General features: G+C 44.8%; 1 protein-coding gene across 2 annotated transcripts in view; it reads left to right on the top strand.

Annotated features, from left to right (window-relative positions):
• BBOX1 (gamma-butyrobetaine hydroxylase 1) overlaps nucleotides 1-16,887 on the top strand; it is a 426,402-nt gene extending 409,515 nt beyond the window's left edge. The window contains exon 8 of one of the 2 annotated variants that reach the window (XM_073573872.1): nucleotides 10,653-16,887. In XM_073573872.1, the coding sequence (XP_073429973.1) occupies nucleotides 10,653-10,813 (161 nt within the window). In that variant the 3' untranslated portion in view covers nucleotides 10,814-16,887. Of the gene's footprint in view, nucleotides 1-10,634 lie in introns of both variants that reach the window. The other variant, XM_073573871.1, reaches the window with a different exon arrangement.
• The last annotated feature ends 1,996 nt before the right edge of the window (nucleotides 16,888-18,883 follow it).

Below are 18,883 nucleotides of genomic sequence, written 5' to 3'. Positions count from 1 at the left end.
TAAACCTCAGGGCAATTTTTTTCTGCTGCTGCGGTGCTGTTTGTAAAACACAAAGCAGTACTAGGCTGTAGTGCTACCTTCCACAAAGCAATAACTGCTCCTTGTTCCCCAATATCTGCATTTGAACATCTGCAACTATGGCAGAAAAATCCAAAATTCCTTAAAAGGCTGTTGTGAAGGGACAGGGACGTGGACCTGGGGTCGTTGGTGCCAAATAAGGCACAGAGTCTGGGAGATCGAAGAAGGTTGATGCATCTAGCTTCCTGGCAAATTTCCTGATCTGGTTCATAAACGGGCCTGGAAGCCAGAAGAACAAGAGCAGATACTGTCTTGGATGGCTGATAAGGCCTCAATGAAATGTCCCTAGCAGCACCCAATCGTCCATGACAAAACAGTATACTGTCCATAAAGATAACGCTGGGTCATCCTATTCTCAACCTGTTCCTAGTTCATCACCCGGTCAGGAATCGCAGGAAACATTTGACCCCAACCTTGTTCAGTCTGAGGATCTGTTTGATCCATTTCCTTGCATTGCCTCTGGCCTCTCACCGCATGACATTGAAGAGGAACGTGAGGGGTATCGTCTGTTGAAGATGGCCAAATATTTGAAACCCCACGTCCAGAAGAAAGCCACTTTCATCCACTTGATATACCGCGTGAAGAGGTGGAGGCTGATGGTGATGACACACAGTTGCCATCTGGCCAGTCGCCAATATCAACACGGAAGGAGGATGACATGGACGACGAGGTGGTCGATGATGAGACCACTGATCCGACCTGGGCCATTGGCACGCATAGCCAGCACAGCAGCACAGAGGATGAAGGTGGATACGTAGCACCAACAAAGACACCAAGGGCTACTGGTTTGAGTAGAGTGCGAAGTGTGTCAACTGTTGCCAAGAGCAATCCCTCTGTGCCCCAAGTCAAGGCAAGGGTGCGTTCAGCCGCTGTCTGGAAATTTTTTTCCGATAGTCCTTCTGAACCAAATGTTGTCATCTGTAGCATCTGCCATAGGAAGCTGAGCAGAGGCCAGGGCAAAGGCAACCAAAGCACCACCAGTATGCGGAAACACATGGCAGCCAAGCACCCTAGTCAGTGGGCTGAACAACAAGGTACCAAATCAGTGTCTGCGACTATGGGTGAAGCCACTGCCATGTCGCTTGTGATACGTCCTTTCCAATCTGCTGGGCAGGAGGAAGGTAATCATCATACCTCTTGCTCACAAGCTGCGGTTGCACAGAACAGGCCACAACAAGCTCATCCACTTGTAGTCCCAGGAAAGCGTCCAATTGTCTGTGTCCCAGATGTATAAAAGAACGCGTAAATGCCAAGCCACACACCCACAAGCACAAATACTGAACGCGCACATTGCCAAGTTGCTAGTCGTGGAGATGTTGCCGTTTAGGCTTGTGGGGACATGGTCTTTCCATGATCTTTTGGCTGTGGCTGCCCCACGATACTCGGTTCCCAGCTGGTACTATTTTTCGCAGTGTGCCGTCCCCACATTACACCAGCACGTGTTAAACAATCTAAAGCATGCTCTCACCAACGCCGTAACCGGGAAAGTCCATCTTACAACAGACACATGGACAAGTACTTGTGGCCAGGGATGATACATCTCTGTCACGGCACACTGGCTCAACCTGGTGGAGGGTGGGACAAAGTCTCAAACTGGACCATCAACACATATCCTACACACGCCACGAATAGCGGGCCCAACCTCAATAAGGGTTTCCACCTCAACTTATACGTCCAGTCTCCCCCTCTTCCTCCTCCGCTTCATCATCTCGTCATCCTATGCTGAATTACCCTCCACAACACTCCCATGTTGGGAGCTGTGCAGCAGCGCATCGACAAAGCGGCAAAATGCTCTGCTGAAACTGATTTGCTTAGGTGAAACACCACACACTGCAGCAGAGCTGTGGCAAGGAATAAAACAACAGACCGATCAGTGGCTCTCCCCACTGCAACTCCAACCTGGTCTGGTTGTCTGCGACAATGGGCGTAATCTGGTGGTGGCTTTAAAGCTCGGGAAGCTGGTACACATGCCATGCATGGCTCATGTGCTGAACCTGGTGGTGCAGAAATTTATAAAAACATACCCTGACTTCCTTGTGAGTGGTGATCAGGCTATTAGCATAGGGATGGTTACGCTGATATGTCTGCTGAAAAAATCGCTGCTGAATCAAAAAATGGAATCTTTGCATGCCCAGCAGCTGGGTATGGAGCAAGATTTCACAATGGGTGATCCTCCCCAGCCCAGCCAATATCATCAGGTAACATTGGGGGATGAAGATGATGATGAAAATGAGGAGGGAGAGGACATCTTTTTCAGTGGTACTGAGGGGACACCTCATGCTACAGAGGGGAATCCCAACCCCAGCTTCATGTCTGTCCAGCATGGGTGGGCTGAAGAGGAGGAGGTGGAGGAGGAGAGTCAGTGTGAGGAGAGGATGGGTATTGTTCCTCCTTCAGGGGTCACAGAACATTTGCCTCTTTGCAGCTTGGCATACATGGCACACTTGAAATCTGACTGTCTGTGCCAAGACCCTCACGTAATCCATATTTTCAATAGCAGAGTATACTGGATGGCCACTTTTCTAGACCCACGGTACAAGGACAAATTTCCTTCGCTACTATTGCAGTCAACAAGGGGTTTCACAATGGAATCCTTCAAGAAGGCCGTTGTCGATCATTTGAAGGCAACAGCAGCCTCAGACACCACTGCTAGCAGAGATAACAGCTCTGTGCAACAGCATGCATTAATGGGGAGAGATACGCCAAGCAGGTCCAAAAGAGGTGATGATAAAATGTCCACAAACTGGGCCATCTTCAATAAACCGGCACATCACCAAGGACTAGCTGGAACAGTAGCAATGTCAAGGAGGAAGAAGTTGAACAAGATGGTCAACGACTATCTAAGTGACCATACCTGCATTCTTCCTGACTACTATGCTAGTAGTCCTGGCTTTATCATAATAGTTTGGCCCTTCAGACCTGCCTTGCTTCCTTCATCAACCATGATACAGCCCCTTGGGCTAATTTTTGGAGACACTATTGCTATGCCTGGACACTGGGTACAGCCACCTCTATGCTAGTAGTCCTGGCTTTATAATAATTGTTTGGCCCTTCAGACCTGCCTTGCTTCCTTCATCAACCATGATACAGCCCCTAGGGCTAATGTTTTGAAGACACTATATCTATGCCTACACATTGGGCAGTGGCACAACAAGGACAGTAGTCCAAGCTTTATAATTGTGAATCCCTTGTGATGATGATGGGTGGCTTCTTCCTGCGTTAACCATAACACAGCCCATAGGGCAGATTGCTCTCCTTACACCACTTACACACTTAGCTGTCAGAAAATCGCCTCCATCAGCACTTGCTCTTACGGCACTTCTGATATACCACTGGCACTGCGTAAGTGGCGTACGAGTCCCGCTCTTCCGGCAAAAAACTACAGGACTTCAAATAGTGTTTGTACATTCTAGTGAAGCAGTGGTGTAAAAACAATCATGCAGCCCCTGACCAGGTGCCCTCATGTTATATACATTTGTTTACAGCATACATTTTTTAACATTTACACATTTTTTAGCCTTTTCCTCAGCCCCCAGAGCGCTTTGTAAGGTCCAGCAGACAATTACTCGCATTTTCCATTGACTATCATTGGACTCGCTATTCGTACCGAATACCCGAGTATTAAGGTATACTCAGTACGAGTATAGCGAGTCTGAATACTTCAGTACTCGCTCATCCCTAGTTGAATGCTGATAAACACCAGAGACTAATAAAAGAAAGTTTGGTTTGATTGAATAAGTCCTTAAGGTACTGTCACACTTAGCGATGCACCAGCGATCCCGACCAGCGATATGACGTGGTCAGGATCGCTGGTGCATCGCTAAGTGGTCACTAGTGAGCTGCCACACAGGCAGATCTCACCAGCGACATCGCTGGGGACGGGGGTCGCTACTTACCTGTCACACTAGGCGATCTTGCGTCCTCCCGCCCGGCTCCACGCTCGTCGCTCGTCTCTCCACAGGAAGTGCAGCAGGAAGCTGACGACGAGAAACGGTCCAGGACGTTCTCGCGCGATCAGCGATAACCAGCGGGGGAGCGGGTCGGAGGTAAGTATCACATACAGCGATATCGCTAGCAATATCGCTATAACGTCACAAGTTATAGCGATATTGCTAGAGATATCGCTTAGTGTGACAAGCCCTTTACTGTTGAGAAAGGGTGTTGACATATGCAACAAATCGGGACTTATAAGTGAAGGGAGGACTTTACACTAACCTGACAGCAGATGGCAATAGTGTGAAGTTATATGTTTTGCTGTATTGTGGGGAGGGAAGTTCCCTATTGTTGTTACTTTTACTTTAGTTTTTGATTGTATTATGGCAGCAGCACGGAATAATGCTTCTGATTTCTTTTATCTCATGTTTACCCATATGAAGTAAATACTGTTTACTCAAGATAACTTGCTCAGTGATGTTCTCTCATGTACCGGTGGTTATTCTCAGAACATGCACTCTGCTACAGAGTACAGGGGCACAGAATACAGGGAGCAATCGAGCAGACCAAACAGCCTAGCAGGGAAGCAACACGATACTCAGGCCCCAACCATAGGAAGGGGAAGTCTGATATAGGGCATTAGCACCTGGACTTCCGGGTCAGGACCATGGGGGAACTTCCGGGTCAGGTCCTGCAGCACCATAGAGCGGATCGATGGGTCAGGTCCTCCTGGACCATAGAGAGGATCACATGGTTGGGTCCTCCAGGACTATAGAGAGGATTGCTGGGTCAGGTCCTCCTGGACCATAGATAGGATCACATGGTCAGGTCCTCCAGGACCATAGAGAAGGTTGCTGGATCAGGTCCTCCCTGACGATAAAGGGTTGCTGGATTTGGTCCTCCAGGACCATGAAGAGGGTTGCTGGATTCAGTCCTCCAGGACCATAGAGAGGACTGCAGCATGCAGAACAGAGATGGGCGCACACACAGCAACGGCATGCAGCCATGAGGTAAAGCACACATGCGCACAGCAAAGGCATGCAGCCATGGTGAGGTACGCGTGCACACTAGCGATGGCGCACAGCCATGAGATGAAGCACATGTGTGCACAAGCAAGGCGTACAGCCATGAGGTAGAGCATGAGTGTGCACCAGCAAAGGCAGGAAGCCATGAGATGAGGTGCGCGTGCACACTGCTCCAGGGGTCATGCAGCATAACAGACCCGAAAGGCATAACAGTGAGGTGCGCATGCACACTGCTCCAGGGTCATGCAGCATAACAGACATGACGGGCATGACACTATTGCAGCAGAACAGTTACCTGTTCTCAGCTTTGCCAGGGTGTACACAGGTGGTGGAGCATGATGTGTTTACAGAGCTTCATGTAATGGTGAAACTCAAGCCCTATAGGATTCTTGAAGCACGCTGGGAGATAGTATCAAAGAAGGCTAAGAGAATGCTAGACCTCTGTGTTATAGTGGAGTTAAAAAGCCCCATCGTCCTCTTGCTGAAGCCCAGTGGCAACTGGCGGTTTTGTAATGGCTGAATCAGGTAGACAAACTCATTGAGCGACTTGGGCCCACTAGATACATTACAACCCTCGACCTGACGAAGGGGTACTTGCAGATCACCATGTCCAAGAGTGCCAAAGAAAAGATGTCCTTCTTGACGCCTGATGGGTGATTCCAATACACCAGAATGCCCATCAGACTGCAGGGGGCCCCAGCTACCTTCCAGGGGCCAATGGATCGGATCTTCGCTCCACATAAGAAATATCTCGCAACTTACCTGGATGTCATTGTCGTCTTCAGCCCGCACAGGATTAGTCATCATACAGGCAATTCTAGATGCATTAAGAAAAGCTGGGTTCACCATAAATGCAAAAATCTGTGCCACAGGAAAGAAAGAGGCCAAGTGCTTACTCTACATCGTAAGGAGAGGCGAAATCAAGCCACAGTTAAATAAGATCGAGGCAATCGCTCTCCAAGATGCAAGTGAGGGAGTTTCTTGGAATTGTGGGGTATTACTGGCAGTTTATCCCAAATTTTGCCATAATTGTGGCACCATTAATGGATCTCCTTAAGGGCACCAAGTCGACAATGGTGAAATGGACTACTGATACAGAATTGGCATTTCAGGAGCTTAATCGGGCTCTGTGCAAGCATCCGGTACTGGTCACACTGGACTTTAGCAAAGAATTTGTGGTCCAGATGGTTGCTTCAGAAGTCAGGATGGGAGCTGTGCTGTCTCAGGAAATAGAGAAGAGCGTCCCATCCTGTGTCTTAGCCAGAAACTCTCTTCCTGTGAGAAAAATTGTGACTGTTGACAAGTAGGAGTGCTCAGCCATAAAGTGGATACACTGAAATATTACCTACTAGGCTGAAAGTTCTAACTAATGTCAGACCATACCTCTCTGAGATAGTTAAGAGAAAATATGATTTCAGTTTCCATGTAGAGCATAGGCCAGGGAAATTACATGGTAATGCAGATGTTCTCTCCCGAATCCCCTGTTTGGTGTCTGAAGGTGCCAAAGCCCCCAACTTTCGGCATCGGGGGGAAATATGTGACAGGATCACTGGCACGGTATATGAGGGGAGATTTGTGTCACGAAGATTGTTTTCTTCCGTGATCTAAAAACCCATCAGTTTCAATCCAGCATGCTATGTGCTGAAGGAGTAAATCATCCATATTATGGGATGGGTTTGTAGGTGAGTAGGTAAGAGATGGGCAGGATGCCTACTCACTATATCTCCAACTCAAGGGTGTGGCTGGGATGTTAAATGTACAGTCACTGTTTTGTTTCTTAAGCCCCCGTCACACATAGCAATCTCGCTAGCGAGATCGCTGCTGAGTCACAAGTTTTGTGATGCAACAGCAATCTCACGAGTGAGATTGCTGTGTGACAGCTATCAGCGACCGGCCCCCCTTCCAGGTATCGCTGAACACTGTGGAAACCTCTGGACATTTTTGGGGTCGCTGGTCTCCCGCTGACCAGCACGCATTGCTGCGTGTGATAGGCGGGAGACCAGCGAGCAGGAGCTGGTAACTAGGGTAAACGCAGGGTTTCTAAGGGGCGTGCAGCGCCTAGAAACCCGATGTGTACCTTAGTTACCAGCGCGCTGATGCAGGGAGCTGGTAACCAAGGTACACATTGGGTTTCTAAGTGATGCACGCCCCTTAGAAACCGGATGTGTACCTTAGTTACCAGCTCCCTGCATCAGCGTGCTGGTAACTAAAGTACACAGCGACACCGCGCGCTCGGCGTCGCTGGTGCTGATCGCTGGTGAAGCTGTCTGTTTGACAGCTCACCAGCGATCATGTAGCAACTCACCAGCGATCCTGACACGTTGATATCATTGTCGGGATCGCTGGTGAGTCGCTATGTGTGACGGAGCCCTTAGTGTTGTGGTTTGGAGAGGAGAGACTCCAGACGTGGCTCCAGGTGGAGCTGAAGACACATGGTGGTGAGCGTGCAAACCCCTCACAGACATATGGATTTTGCTGTATGTTATCTTTTTGTTTTTCCTTTATGCCAGAAAGGCCATGTTTACTTTGCTGAACCCATCTATGGTTTGTGCTATTCCATAATAAACCAGCAGATGATTTACAACAAGAAGCATTCCTGTTTCTACTTCTGAAAGCAGCCGAGTGAGTCAACCCCTCACAGTGCATATATCATAGAAGAAAGATGCTACATTAACATTGTCATTCCAAAGAATGTAGCATCAATTCAGAGGAACAGTAATGGAATAATGGGAATCTAGTCCATAGCTGCTGTATGCTACGGTAGCATGTTTAGTAGTAGTAGTAGTAGCATGAACAACATACGAAATAGTCTTTGGTGTTACGTTGTTGAAAACTGTAGATGATAGTGTTTCTGGACTTTGCAAAGGTGTGGGACAATGTCCCATATAGACGCCCAATTAAGGTCTAGAGGCTTAGAAAGTGCTCTTTGTATTTGTTCCAGAAACTGGTTTAAGAAGCACAACCAGAGTTGTGGTGTATGACTGCTAATCTGAATCTGAAAGGTCCCCAGTTATAAGTGGAGTATCCCAAGGCTCAGTGCTGGGTCCACTTTTATTCAACTTATTTTATAATGATACAGAAGATGATATTAATAGTGTCTCTATTTTTTCAAATGACAGCAATATATGTAATAAACTGTATTCTATGGAAGACGACTTATATAGACTGAGTATTTCGGAATTTCCATAATAGATGATTATGGAGAGATGTAAAGTTATGCACTTGGACACTAGTGGTATGCAGACTTCACATATCCTAGTGGAAGTAAAACTAGGAGAGTCACTTGTAGAGAAGGTTCTGGGCAGCATGGAGGCTGAGTCGTTAGCATTGTAGCCTTGCATCAATGGGGTCCTGCTTACAAATCCCTCCAAGGACATCTGCAAGGAGTTTGTATGTTCTCCCTATGTGTGTGGCTGTTCTCTAGCTTCCTCTCACCCACAAAAGACATACTGAGAGGGAATTTAGATTGTGAGATCCAATGAGGACAGTGATATCTGTAAATTGCTGTGGAATTAATGATGCTATTTAAGGAAAGTAAATAAATACTTTTTGATCACAAACTACATAACAGCATGCAATTTCAAACAGCGGTTTCTTGACCGTGGATATTGTCATGTTTTAAAAAAGGTAATAGCTCAAACCACTTAGCAAAGTGTTATTTTAACCTCAACTGGGGTATGCAAATCAGTTCGAGGCACTGACACCCAGCAACGATCGCCGACGCACAGTCCGCCTGTGTGTGGGTGTTCACCATGATGTACATGTACTCATTTATGTTTATATGACGTACATGTACTGCAAATGTCGGGAAGGGGTTAACATGTTAATTTTATGTTGCAGGTCAATATGAATATAATAATACCCAATTTACACATTTTTATGTTTTACTACATTTGCACAGTACCAATGCTTTTAAAAATATATACTTTTTGTCATGTTCTAAGAGCTCTTACTTTTTTGTTTTTTGTGTTTCCATAGCTGTATGTGTCTGTTTTCTGCATAACAAGCTGTAATCTTTATTGATACCTCTTTGGAATACATATCACTTTTGATTACTCATTATTTTATTTTGTTTGTGGGATGAGATGACATACAGATACTTCCATTTGGGTAAAGGGGTTACATCTTCGCAAACGCTACTAAATACTAAATGTTAATCAATATTAACATTTATTCTTATGGGATACCTCGCTCACATAGCAGATAGTCTATTAATATGTACTACCTCTATGCTCCACACATTTGTATGAGTTCAAACAATAGATGACGATCACTACTTAGAAACCACATTTTGTTTATGTACATAACATACTATGCTCAGTTTGAAAAGCATGCCTTTTTCTGAAATTAATTCATATATACAATCATAATTCAAATTGTGCCCAAAAGACAAAATTAAAGTGCTAGGCACTCGAAGCATAGATACCCACACTACCTGTAATAGAAGTATTCTACTGCCCAGGGATACAAAGTGATTCCAGCAAAAATAATAAAAACATGATTTATTGAATAATATTAAAAAGCAAACATAAAGGAAAAAGAAAAAAACAGGGTGGGAATGAACCTCCAAAGGGGATGTGCAGAGAAAGAGGAGGCTGGGTCTACCATACAAATCAGATTATTGGTGACATAAACATGCACTTCATAGAATACACAATTAATTAGCCATATATATCAATCTATACAGTTCTGTCTTTTTTGTGTTATCAAAAATCAAGGGTTCCAAAGGTATAAAGTGCTTAGTGCCATAAAGGAGTCCAATAGATACCTGCTTATTAATAGACTGTCATATGGACATATAAAGTGGCCCATACTAATATAAACCACATGTTGCATTACAGAGTGCCATGAAAAATCACCAAAATTGAAAAAAGTACATCACGATTGACCAGACTTGAGGGAAGACCAGGACAGCCACACATCCCCAACCCCTGCGCCATTTCGAAAACACTTCTTTACGGTGGTTGGGGATGATGTCCTAGTCTTCCCTCAAGTCTGGCCTTTCCTAACCAACTCAGGTGATGTACTTTTTTCAATTTTGGCGATTGCATTGTCAGTGCAGTGTCAACCTTTATTACATCGTCAACCAAGACATTTTTACTTTTTCTTTTGGCAGGGGCATACACAGGGATGATGAGTCCCTTAGTAAATGTTAAAATGAGGCCCCAGTTCGATGCTGGTTAATGTTACCAATTGAAAAAAATTACAAAAATGACTTGGGGCTTGTTTGCTCACATTGTTTACATCTACTTCCACGAGTCCTGGAAAAAATCTCTGCAATTTGTTTGAAGGAGAGAATGAATAAAGGATTCTAGCAATGGCCTATGTACCATGGCATGTTACTTTGCTATTTTTCTTTACAAATGAGAAACTGGGTCTGAGCAGAAAAAGTAAATTAATGTGCATGCAAAATGTAATTGCATATGAACACATGACCTTTACACAGAGAAAACCAAAAGCAAAACACAAAACAAATATCCTGGAATAAAAAAGTAAAAAAAAAAAAAAAAGTAAAAAAATATATTGCAAAAACTGCATGAAGGTAGTAATAATAGTAATAATAAGGGTATTTAGTTAACATAATATTTTTCTTTACAGAAATGTGTCTGTTTTCAGGTCAAGTCATCACATTTGACAACTGGCGGATTTTACATGGACGGAAAAGCTACGAATCAGGAGCAGAAATCTCACGTCATCTTGAGGGCTCCTATCTGGATTGGGATGTGGTTATGTCCAGACTGAGGGCACTGAAGAACAAGTTGCTGAATTTGACCTGATTCTTGTCCTTATTACATAAGTCGACATGTTTCTGTTATATAAGTTGCAACCATAATATAACATAGTAACATAGTAACATACTTAGCAAGAAAAAAAAAAGGCATTAGTCCAACCAATTCAGCCTATATCCCATCAGAATAAATCCCCAGATCTACGTCCTTCTAAAGAACATAATAACTGTAAGATACAATATTTTTATGATACAGGAAGACTTCCGGGCCTCTCTTGAACCTCTCTACTGAGTTCTCGACATAATATCATTATGTCGAGAACACAGAGGAGGCAGCACACGTAAATGTTGAAAAAGCGGAGAGGATCCTTCATTCACGCATACAAGCTGCATTTCATGGAGCCTTTCTCAAGCAGATTATATAGTTATTTGGTAACTTTAACAAATGGTAATAAATTATTTTAACAAAGGAGGTTATCTTCAAGTAATTATAATATTTATTTTAATGTATATTATAATGTTGCTTTTTTTGCTGATCACGTCACCACTTATTTTACTACTGTCATATCTGCTATTAATAAGGATTCATTCAGACACCTGTGAGTTTTCTTGTATGCGAAAACACAATTCCATCAGTGCTTGGATCAGATTTTTATCAGTGTTTGGTCAATGTGTCAGTTTTATCAAAGTTTTAGCAGTTTGAGAGGGGCGGATTTTGCATGCGAGTAGCTTTCTCAAGCTTTTCATATCAAACATGAAAATTGGACATCACATGATGGCATCTGGATGCTCTCCAATTTTTCACTGACCCATAGGCTAGCAAGAGGGAGCATCAGGTATGGACTGGGGCAGAAATTCACTCATAGTAACATAGTAACATAGTTTTGAAGGCTGAAGGAAGACCTTATGTCCATCTAGTTCAGCCTATTTTTAGTGCAGCTGTTCTGCATTGTTGATCCTGGGGAAGGCAAAAAACCCACAGAATAGAAGCCAATTTTCTCCATAGGGAAAAAAATTCCTTCCCCTAAGCTAGGTCAACCATCTACCTATAATATTGTTATTCGTAACCTTCTTTACTGTTACTCACAAGAAAAGCATCCATTCCTTTCTTAAATTCATTCAGTGAGTTGGCCATCACCACTTCCTCAGGAAGAGAATTCCAGAGCCTCACTGCTCTTACCATGAAGAACCCTCTTCTATGCTGGTGCAGAAATTGTCTTTCCTCCAAATGAAGAGAATGCCCCCTTGTTCTTGTCACAGTCCTTGGTACAAACATTTCATTGGAGTGATCTCTGTATTGCCCTCTGATATACTTGTACATATATATTAAGTCTCCCCTAAGTCTTCTCTTTTCTAGAGTAAAGAGACCTAATTTTGATAATCTTTTTGGGTATTGTAGTGAACCAACTCCATTTATCATTTTAGTAGCCCGCCTTTGAACCCTTTCAAGTTCAGTAATGTCTTTCTTGAGCACCGGCATCCAAAATTGCACACAATACTCCAAGTGTGGTCTGACGAGTGATTTGTACAGAGGGAGAATTATGTTTTCATCTCGTGTCCCCAGACCTCTTCTAATGCATCCCATGACCCTATTTGCTTTGGTGGCAGCTGCTTGACACTGGGCACTCCAATTTAGCTTCTTATTGACTAAGATGCCTAAGTCTTTTTCCATGTCTGATTTCCCCAGCAGTTTCCCATTTAGTAAGTAATTATAGCATCTGTTTCTCCTTCCCATGTGCATAACCTTACACTTATCTGTGTTAAACTTCATTTGCCATTTTTCAGCCCAATTCTCCAATTTACTCAAATCTGTCTGTAGTTGCAAACTGTCCTCCCTTGTGTTAACTACCTTACATAGTTTTGTATCTTCTGCAAATACTGATATTTTACTGTGTAAGCCATCCACTAGATCATTAATAAATATATTAAATAGTAGGGGGCCCAATACAGAACCCTGTGGTACCCCACTAGTAACCCTGGCCCAATAGTATGCACCATTAATAACCACTCCTGGCTTTTCAAATCACACAGGCCCATGTTGTCCCCATCTCCATGAACCAGATGGGATATATTACTAATTGTTAGGAATCTGGGTTCTATGCTGCCTATGTGGGAATCCAGGTTCTCACATTTGTCTCCAGAGGCCAAGTCCTTTTTTCCAACTTCTGAGCATGCCCACGGGACGAGCTCCCATTGGAGTTCAGGAGTCAGGTGCTCAGGTCCTGCTCCTGATTCCATTGGCTTAGCTCAGGGCTCTGGAGATTTCTGGCAGGTCCCGTACGCTATAAAAAGTGTGCATGGCCGCTATGCCATGCGCTAGTATTTTTATACTGCTGCTGTGTGAATGGTGACGGATGTTTGGACTGGTGACTGACTCATTATGAAACCCCTTCCCTCGGTTATTATGTCTGTGTGAGTGAGTGGTATTCTGTCAGCACCTGCGCTAACGCCAACGCGCACAAGCTCCATATTCCAGCAGCTTAGCGTCCTGCATCGCGCTTGTGATATTTGCGGTTGCAGCCTTTCCAGGCATGCACAGTTGCGACGCCGAGCACACGTGTACACAGTAAGTCCGCTCGGTTGTAGTGACTATCCTTAACTACTCCGGTTTCCGGCTACCGCACGTGTGCCACTGAGATCCTGTGCTGTTAACAGGCTCAGTAACACTATTTTGTGTTATTTTTCTCTGCAGCTCTGTGTGCTTTAACAGGGCTTGCTTTATTGCATCTGGGTGAGTTAGAACCCTGTGCATATTAGTGCTCTGCCTCTCCCAGCAGCGGTTTTGTCAACCACCGCACGGTGGACCCCGAGTGGCGAAGGCACTTTAATTATTTTTTTTTTTAGTGCCTTCCACCACTCCTAACATAATACTAGCGCCAGGGTCTGGCTGGAGATGGCAGATCAGCAGCAACTGTTGCAGTGCGTGTGACAGCTCGAGACTCACTTGGCTACCCTTGAGCGAGCTCTCGCAGCTTCGCAGGCCACAGAGGCTGCTGTCCAAGCACTCCCGGACGCGGTAGGGCGTATGTCCATGTCCGCCTTTACGCCGACAGTTACCCGCCTCCCGTTACCCAAAAAATATTCTGGGGATGGCGCCTCCTGTAGAGGTTTTATCAGCCAGTGCTCGATCCACCTGGAGCTGTTGGCTGCGCAATTCCCTACAGAGCCGGCCAAGGTGGCCTTTATTATATCCCTACTGTCAGGTAAGGTGCTGGAATGGGCTACGCCACTATGGGAACGTGGTGACCTGGATATCCGGACCGCAGCTAATCTGCTAACTGCTATCAAGCAGGTTTTTCTTTGTCCACGGGTTACACACGATACCTCTCTCCAACTGCTCTCCTTGTCTCAAGGATCACTCTCGGTCAGTCAATACGCCATCTGTTTTCAGAAACTGGCATCTGAGTTGGAGTGGTCTGACAAGGCTCTGATTCCTGTCTTCTGGAAGGGATTAGCGGAGCATGTAGAGGATGCTCTCTCCACGAGAGAAATTCCTACCAGTCTCGAGGAGTTAATATCAATCTCCTCGCAGATTGACCTCCGATTTTCGTAGTATGGTTTGGAGTGAGTTCACTCCAAACGGAGAGGTACCCCGGCTCCCAAATTTTTTGAATCTCTGGATCCGCCTGAGCCAGAGGTTCCGCCACCTGAGCCCATGGAAGTGTCTAACGCCATTTCTGACACATGTCCGGCTCATGAGTCCATATGCGGTTGTTTTCATCCACCCGCTGCTTCTCTGGAAGACAGCGCCCCGCAGTGGTCTGACGATGAGTCGGTAGGCGAGGTTTTTGTCCCTTCTTGCCAGCGGTCTAAAGTCCTCACGTGGGCACACGCGCCCAATGCAGACAGCCATCGTGGCTATATGCAGACCACGCAGTCTCTGGCCGGTTCGTATTGGTGGGCGCACAGGGCTCGGGACATAAAAAGTTTATTCAGGCATGCACCCTGTGTGCTCGGGATAGCCTTCTCGAATGGAGTGTGGCTGCGCCCGCCGTTACACGGCGGCCTCCTCCTAAAACTCCCACTCCTATTGTCTCCCGGGTGTCCCTCCTGAGACCTTTCGATCTTATCTCCCCTGATCGGAAGGTTCAGGGAGGAGGGGGCCCTAGGAGGGGGCTAATGTTAGGAATCTGGGTTCTATGCTGCCTATGTGGGAATCCAGGTTCTCACATTTGTCTCCAGAGGCTAAGTCCTTTTTTCCAACTTCTGAGCATGCCCACGGAACGAGCTCCCATTGGAGTTCAGGAGTCAGGTGCTCAGGTCCTGCTCCTGATTCCATTGGCTTAGCTCAGGGCTCTGGAGATTTCTGGCAGGTCCCGTACGCTATAAAAAGTGCGCATGGCCACTATGCCATGCGCTAGTATTTTTATACTGCTGCTGTGTAAATGGTGACGGATGCTTGGACTGGTGACTGACTCATTATGAAACCCCTTCCCTCGGTTATTACGTCTGTGTGAGTGAGTGGTATTCTGTCAGCACCTGTGCTAACGCCAACGCGCACAAGCTCCATCTTCCAGCAGCTTAGCGTTCTGCATCGCGCTTGTGATATTTGCGGTTGCAGCCTTTCCAGGCATGCGCAGTTGCGACGCCGAGCACACGTGTACACGGTAAGTCCGCTCGGTTGTAGTGACTATCCTTAACTACTCCGGTTTCCGGCTACCGCACGTGTGCCGCTGAGATCCTGTGCTGTTAACAGGCTCAGCGACACTATTTTGTTATTTTTCCCTGCAGCTCTGTGTGCTTTAACAGGGCTTGCCTTATTGCATCTGGGTGAGTTAGAACCCTGTGCATATTAGTGCTCTGCCTCTCCCAGCAGCGGTTTTGTCATCCACCGCACGGTGGACCCCGAGTGGCGAAGGCACTTTAATTATTTATTTTTTTAGTGCCTTCCGCCACTCCTAACACTAATATTACCCTGAAAAGGAGGAAAGGAAGATTTTCTACAAGACCAATATTTCTAATGATACCTGTGGCCTGCTGGGGTAAGTGACGAGTCAGCAACTTTGTGCTCCATCACAACTCTTATCAGTATGTTTGTCTTGAGAACACAGATTCTGTTAACAGCATAGCAGACAAGGCAGCCCATGACCAGACAGGCCCTTCTGACATTTGCCAGAATTGCCAGTCCGGCCCTGGGGAGTATGATTTGCGAGTCGGATCAAAGTCAGTTACATATCTGTGTTTTGGCGCAGACAAATCAGTCCACAAAAATACACTGAAGTGTGGACAGCCCCATATATTATAAAAGGTGTAAGTTCTACCCAAAAACAAACAGAACTCTGACACAAAAAACTTTGTCTGAATGAGCCCTAAGGCAGGAGAAATAAGGTATTCTGCCAATATTTCTTTGACTCAAAGGAAAGATTTACCCATAAGAGTGGAAGAGAAAATTTGTACAATTACCCAAAGCAACCAATCAGGTCACTGCAGCTGGGAGGTAGAAATAAAATGGCTGCTACAGAGAGCATCTATCTTCTCGCTGCTTCAGTTTGTATAAATCTCCTTCAATTTGAAAAAAAAAATCATCAAGTGAGAATGTTCTTGACTGGATTTAAACTAATGCAAAAACGTCATCATATCTTTCAGTTTTATAGGTTCGAGCACAATGATATAGCTAAAGATAGTGCAGGGATAGCGTCTGCTTCTCCAGCCACTAGAAAGCCCAATAACATTGCATTTGAGGCCCTGAAGCTTCAACTAATTTCTTTTCAAAATGGTGGCTGCATGGCAAATTTTGTCAACATACAGGATGGATTCAGACGAAGGTTAAGTCATTGTTTTGTTACAGCCCAAACAATGGATTATGATGTACAATAATTAGATATGAGTAGACTGAATTTTCTGTTATTGACAGTTCCCTGTGTTGGAATAATGCATATTGATCTGTATGTATTGCAACAAATACTACTGTACTGTTTGATATAGTGTGCATATTGTGAGATTGCTAACAAAGTTCAGTGACAAAAAAAAAAAAAGAACAGACAAGATGCCCCCTCCTTCTCTTCCCTTCTTGTTGTTGTAATGCTCCCATGCTGCAAGCCACAGCAGATACCAGACTGATCACATTTCATGCTGTAAGCTGTTCAACCTGGATATGAATAAATCTACATTCTGTGTTGCTGACTCTGGATGTTACGCTGATTAATCCGCTGCTAACAGGTTATGGGCCCAGAGTCCTAGAGTCCTAGATCCCCAGAGCACAGAGAAAAGAAAGGAAGACAGCAAAGATGGCCAACAGCAGCAGCAACTCCATGAAGTTTACAGTAACAAGTCTCACTAACCAGAATTATCAATCCTGGAAATTCAAAGTGAAAATGCTGCTGATAAGAGAAGGTACGTGGAAATACACACAGGAGCCTAAACCTGACCCAGTATCACAGGAGTGGATAGAGATGGATCAGAAAGCACAAAGTACCATATCACTCAGTATAGATGATGATCAGATTGTGCATGTGTGTAAAAGTGAAACTGCAAGAGAAATGTGGGAGCAGCTGCAAAAGGTGCATGAGAGGATAAATTTAAGCAATAAACTTTATCTCATGAGAAAATTGTACCAGTCTAAATGACAGAATGGCCAGGATATGCAGGACTACATAACAAGCATTCTAGAGATTGTAGAACGCCTGAGAGGCATTGGGGAAGATTTGAAGGACTTTCATGTAGCCGCATTACTGCTTAGTGGTCTTCCAGAAAGACATGACACGCTTGTAACCGCACTAGATGCGCGCCCAGATGGTGAGCTTACATTGGAGTATGTCAGAGGGAAGCTCATAGATGAATATAAGCGGAAAGCGGAAGGTGTAAACAGCAGGACATGCGATGCAGAATGTGCTTTACAGACAAAAAATCTAAATGATAACAGAAAGCACCTAAAAGAAACACGTGAATGTTTTGTTTGCAAGAAATCAGGACATTTGAAAGCCGACTGCAGAGTCTGGAAAGCTAGAATGAATCAGCTGAAAAAGCAAAGCAGTCTTCAAAGGGTTAAAAGTGATGTGTCTGCAGAAAATGATTCTGTGAATACTGAAACTGCATTTACTGTCAGTGTAAATACATCAAAGCATGCATGGTTTATAGACTCTGGAGCAACTAGTCACATGACTAATAACAGGGACTTCTTTTCTAAGCTTGGTCTCAGTCTGCAGTGCACAATCCACCATAATCACTACTTGGTCATTTTCATGTGACATTGGCTGTTTATTCTTCGCATATGGTTGAAACCGCCCAAATTGAGACTTCAAGGAAATCTCTGCTGACCAATCGCCAAGAGAAGCATGAAATGCTATTACATGTGAGCTATAGAGTGCTGCTTCCTAAGATAGACACAGGAACGCTTCTTGTGGTAAATCACCGGTTGATTTATTATGGAACAGCATAATCCGTAGCGGGGTTCAGTAAAGTAAACATGGCCTTTCAGGCATAATGGCAAAACCAAAAAAATAGCTTATGGCAAAGTCCATATGCCTTAGCGATTCAACCACTCAGACCCCAATGAGTCTTCACCTCCACCTAGAGCCACATCTGGAGTCTCACCTCTCCAAACCACAGCACAGAAAAAAAACAGTGGCTGTATATTTAACATCCCAGCCACACCCTTGAGATGGAGATATGGTGAGTAGACATCCCGCCCACCTCTTACCTACTCAGCTACAAACCTGTCCCATTATGTCATGGCTGATTAACTCCTTCTAAACATAGCATGCTGAAGAGATACTTATGGCTTTCTAGTTCACGGAAGAACGCAGTCTTGTGACACATATCTCCCCTCATATACCGTGCCAGTGACCCTGTCACAATAGGCAAACCTTCACATCATCTTGCTTTCTGTAGTACATCTCTAGAAAACTAATTTAAAAAAACTGACCATCACAAGCAAGCATAAACATAGTGTGAACAGGTGCTTAACCTATAGTCACCAACTCATATACATTCAAACAAAAAAGGAAGCCCACTGTAGCGCCATAACATGCAAACATGAAATATGAAAAATTAGTTGCATTACAAGTATGAAAAATTGAGAAAGTTTAGCGCATAAAATGGCCAATTTATGTATACCTGGAAGCCATGGTAAGGCATTTCTCATTTTCCAGGACCCTAACCTAATGCCAATCCTCACTTA

Source organism: Dendrobates tinctorius, unplaced genomic scaffold (assembly GCF_039654945.1).
Source record: "Dendrobates tinctorius isolate UK_male_01 unplaced genomic scaffold, ASM3965494v1 ptg000037l, whole genome shotgun sequence".
NCBI classification, from domain to species: Eukaryota; Metazoa; Chordata; class Amphibia; order Anura; family Dendrobatidae; genus Dendrobates; species Dendrobates tinctorius.
This window is presented reverse-complemented; position numbering and strand designations above follow the sequence as displayed.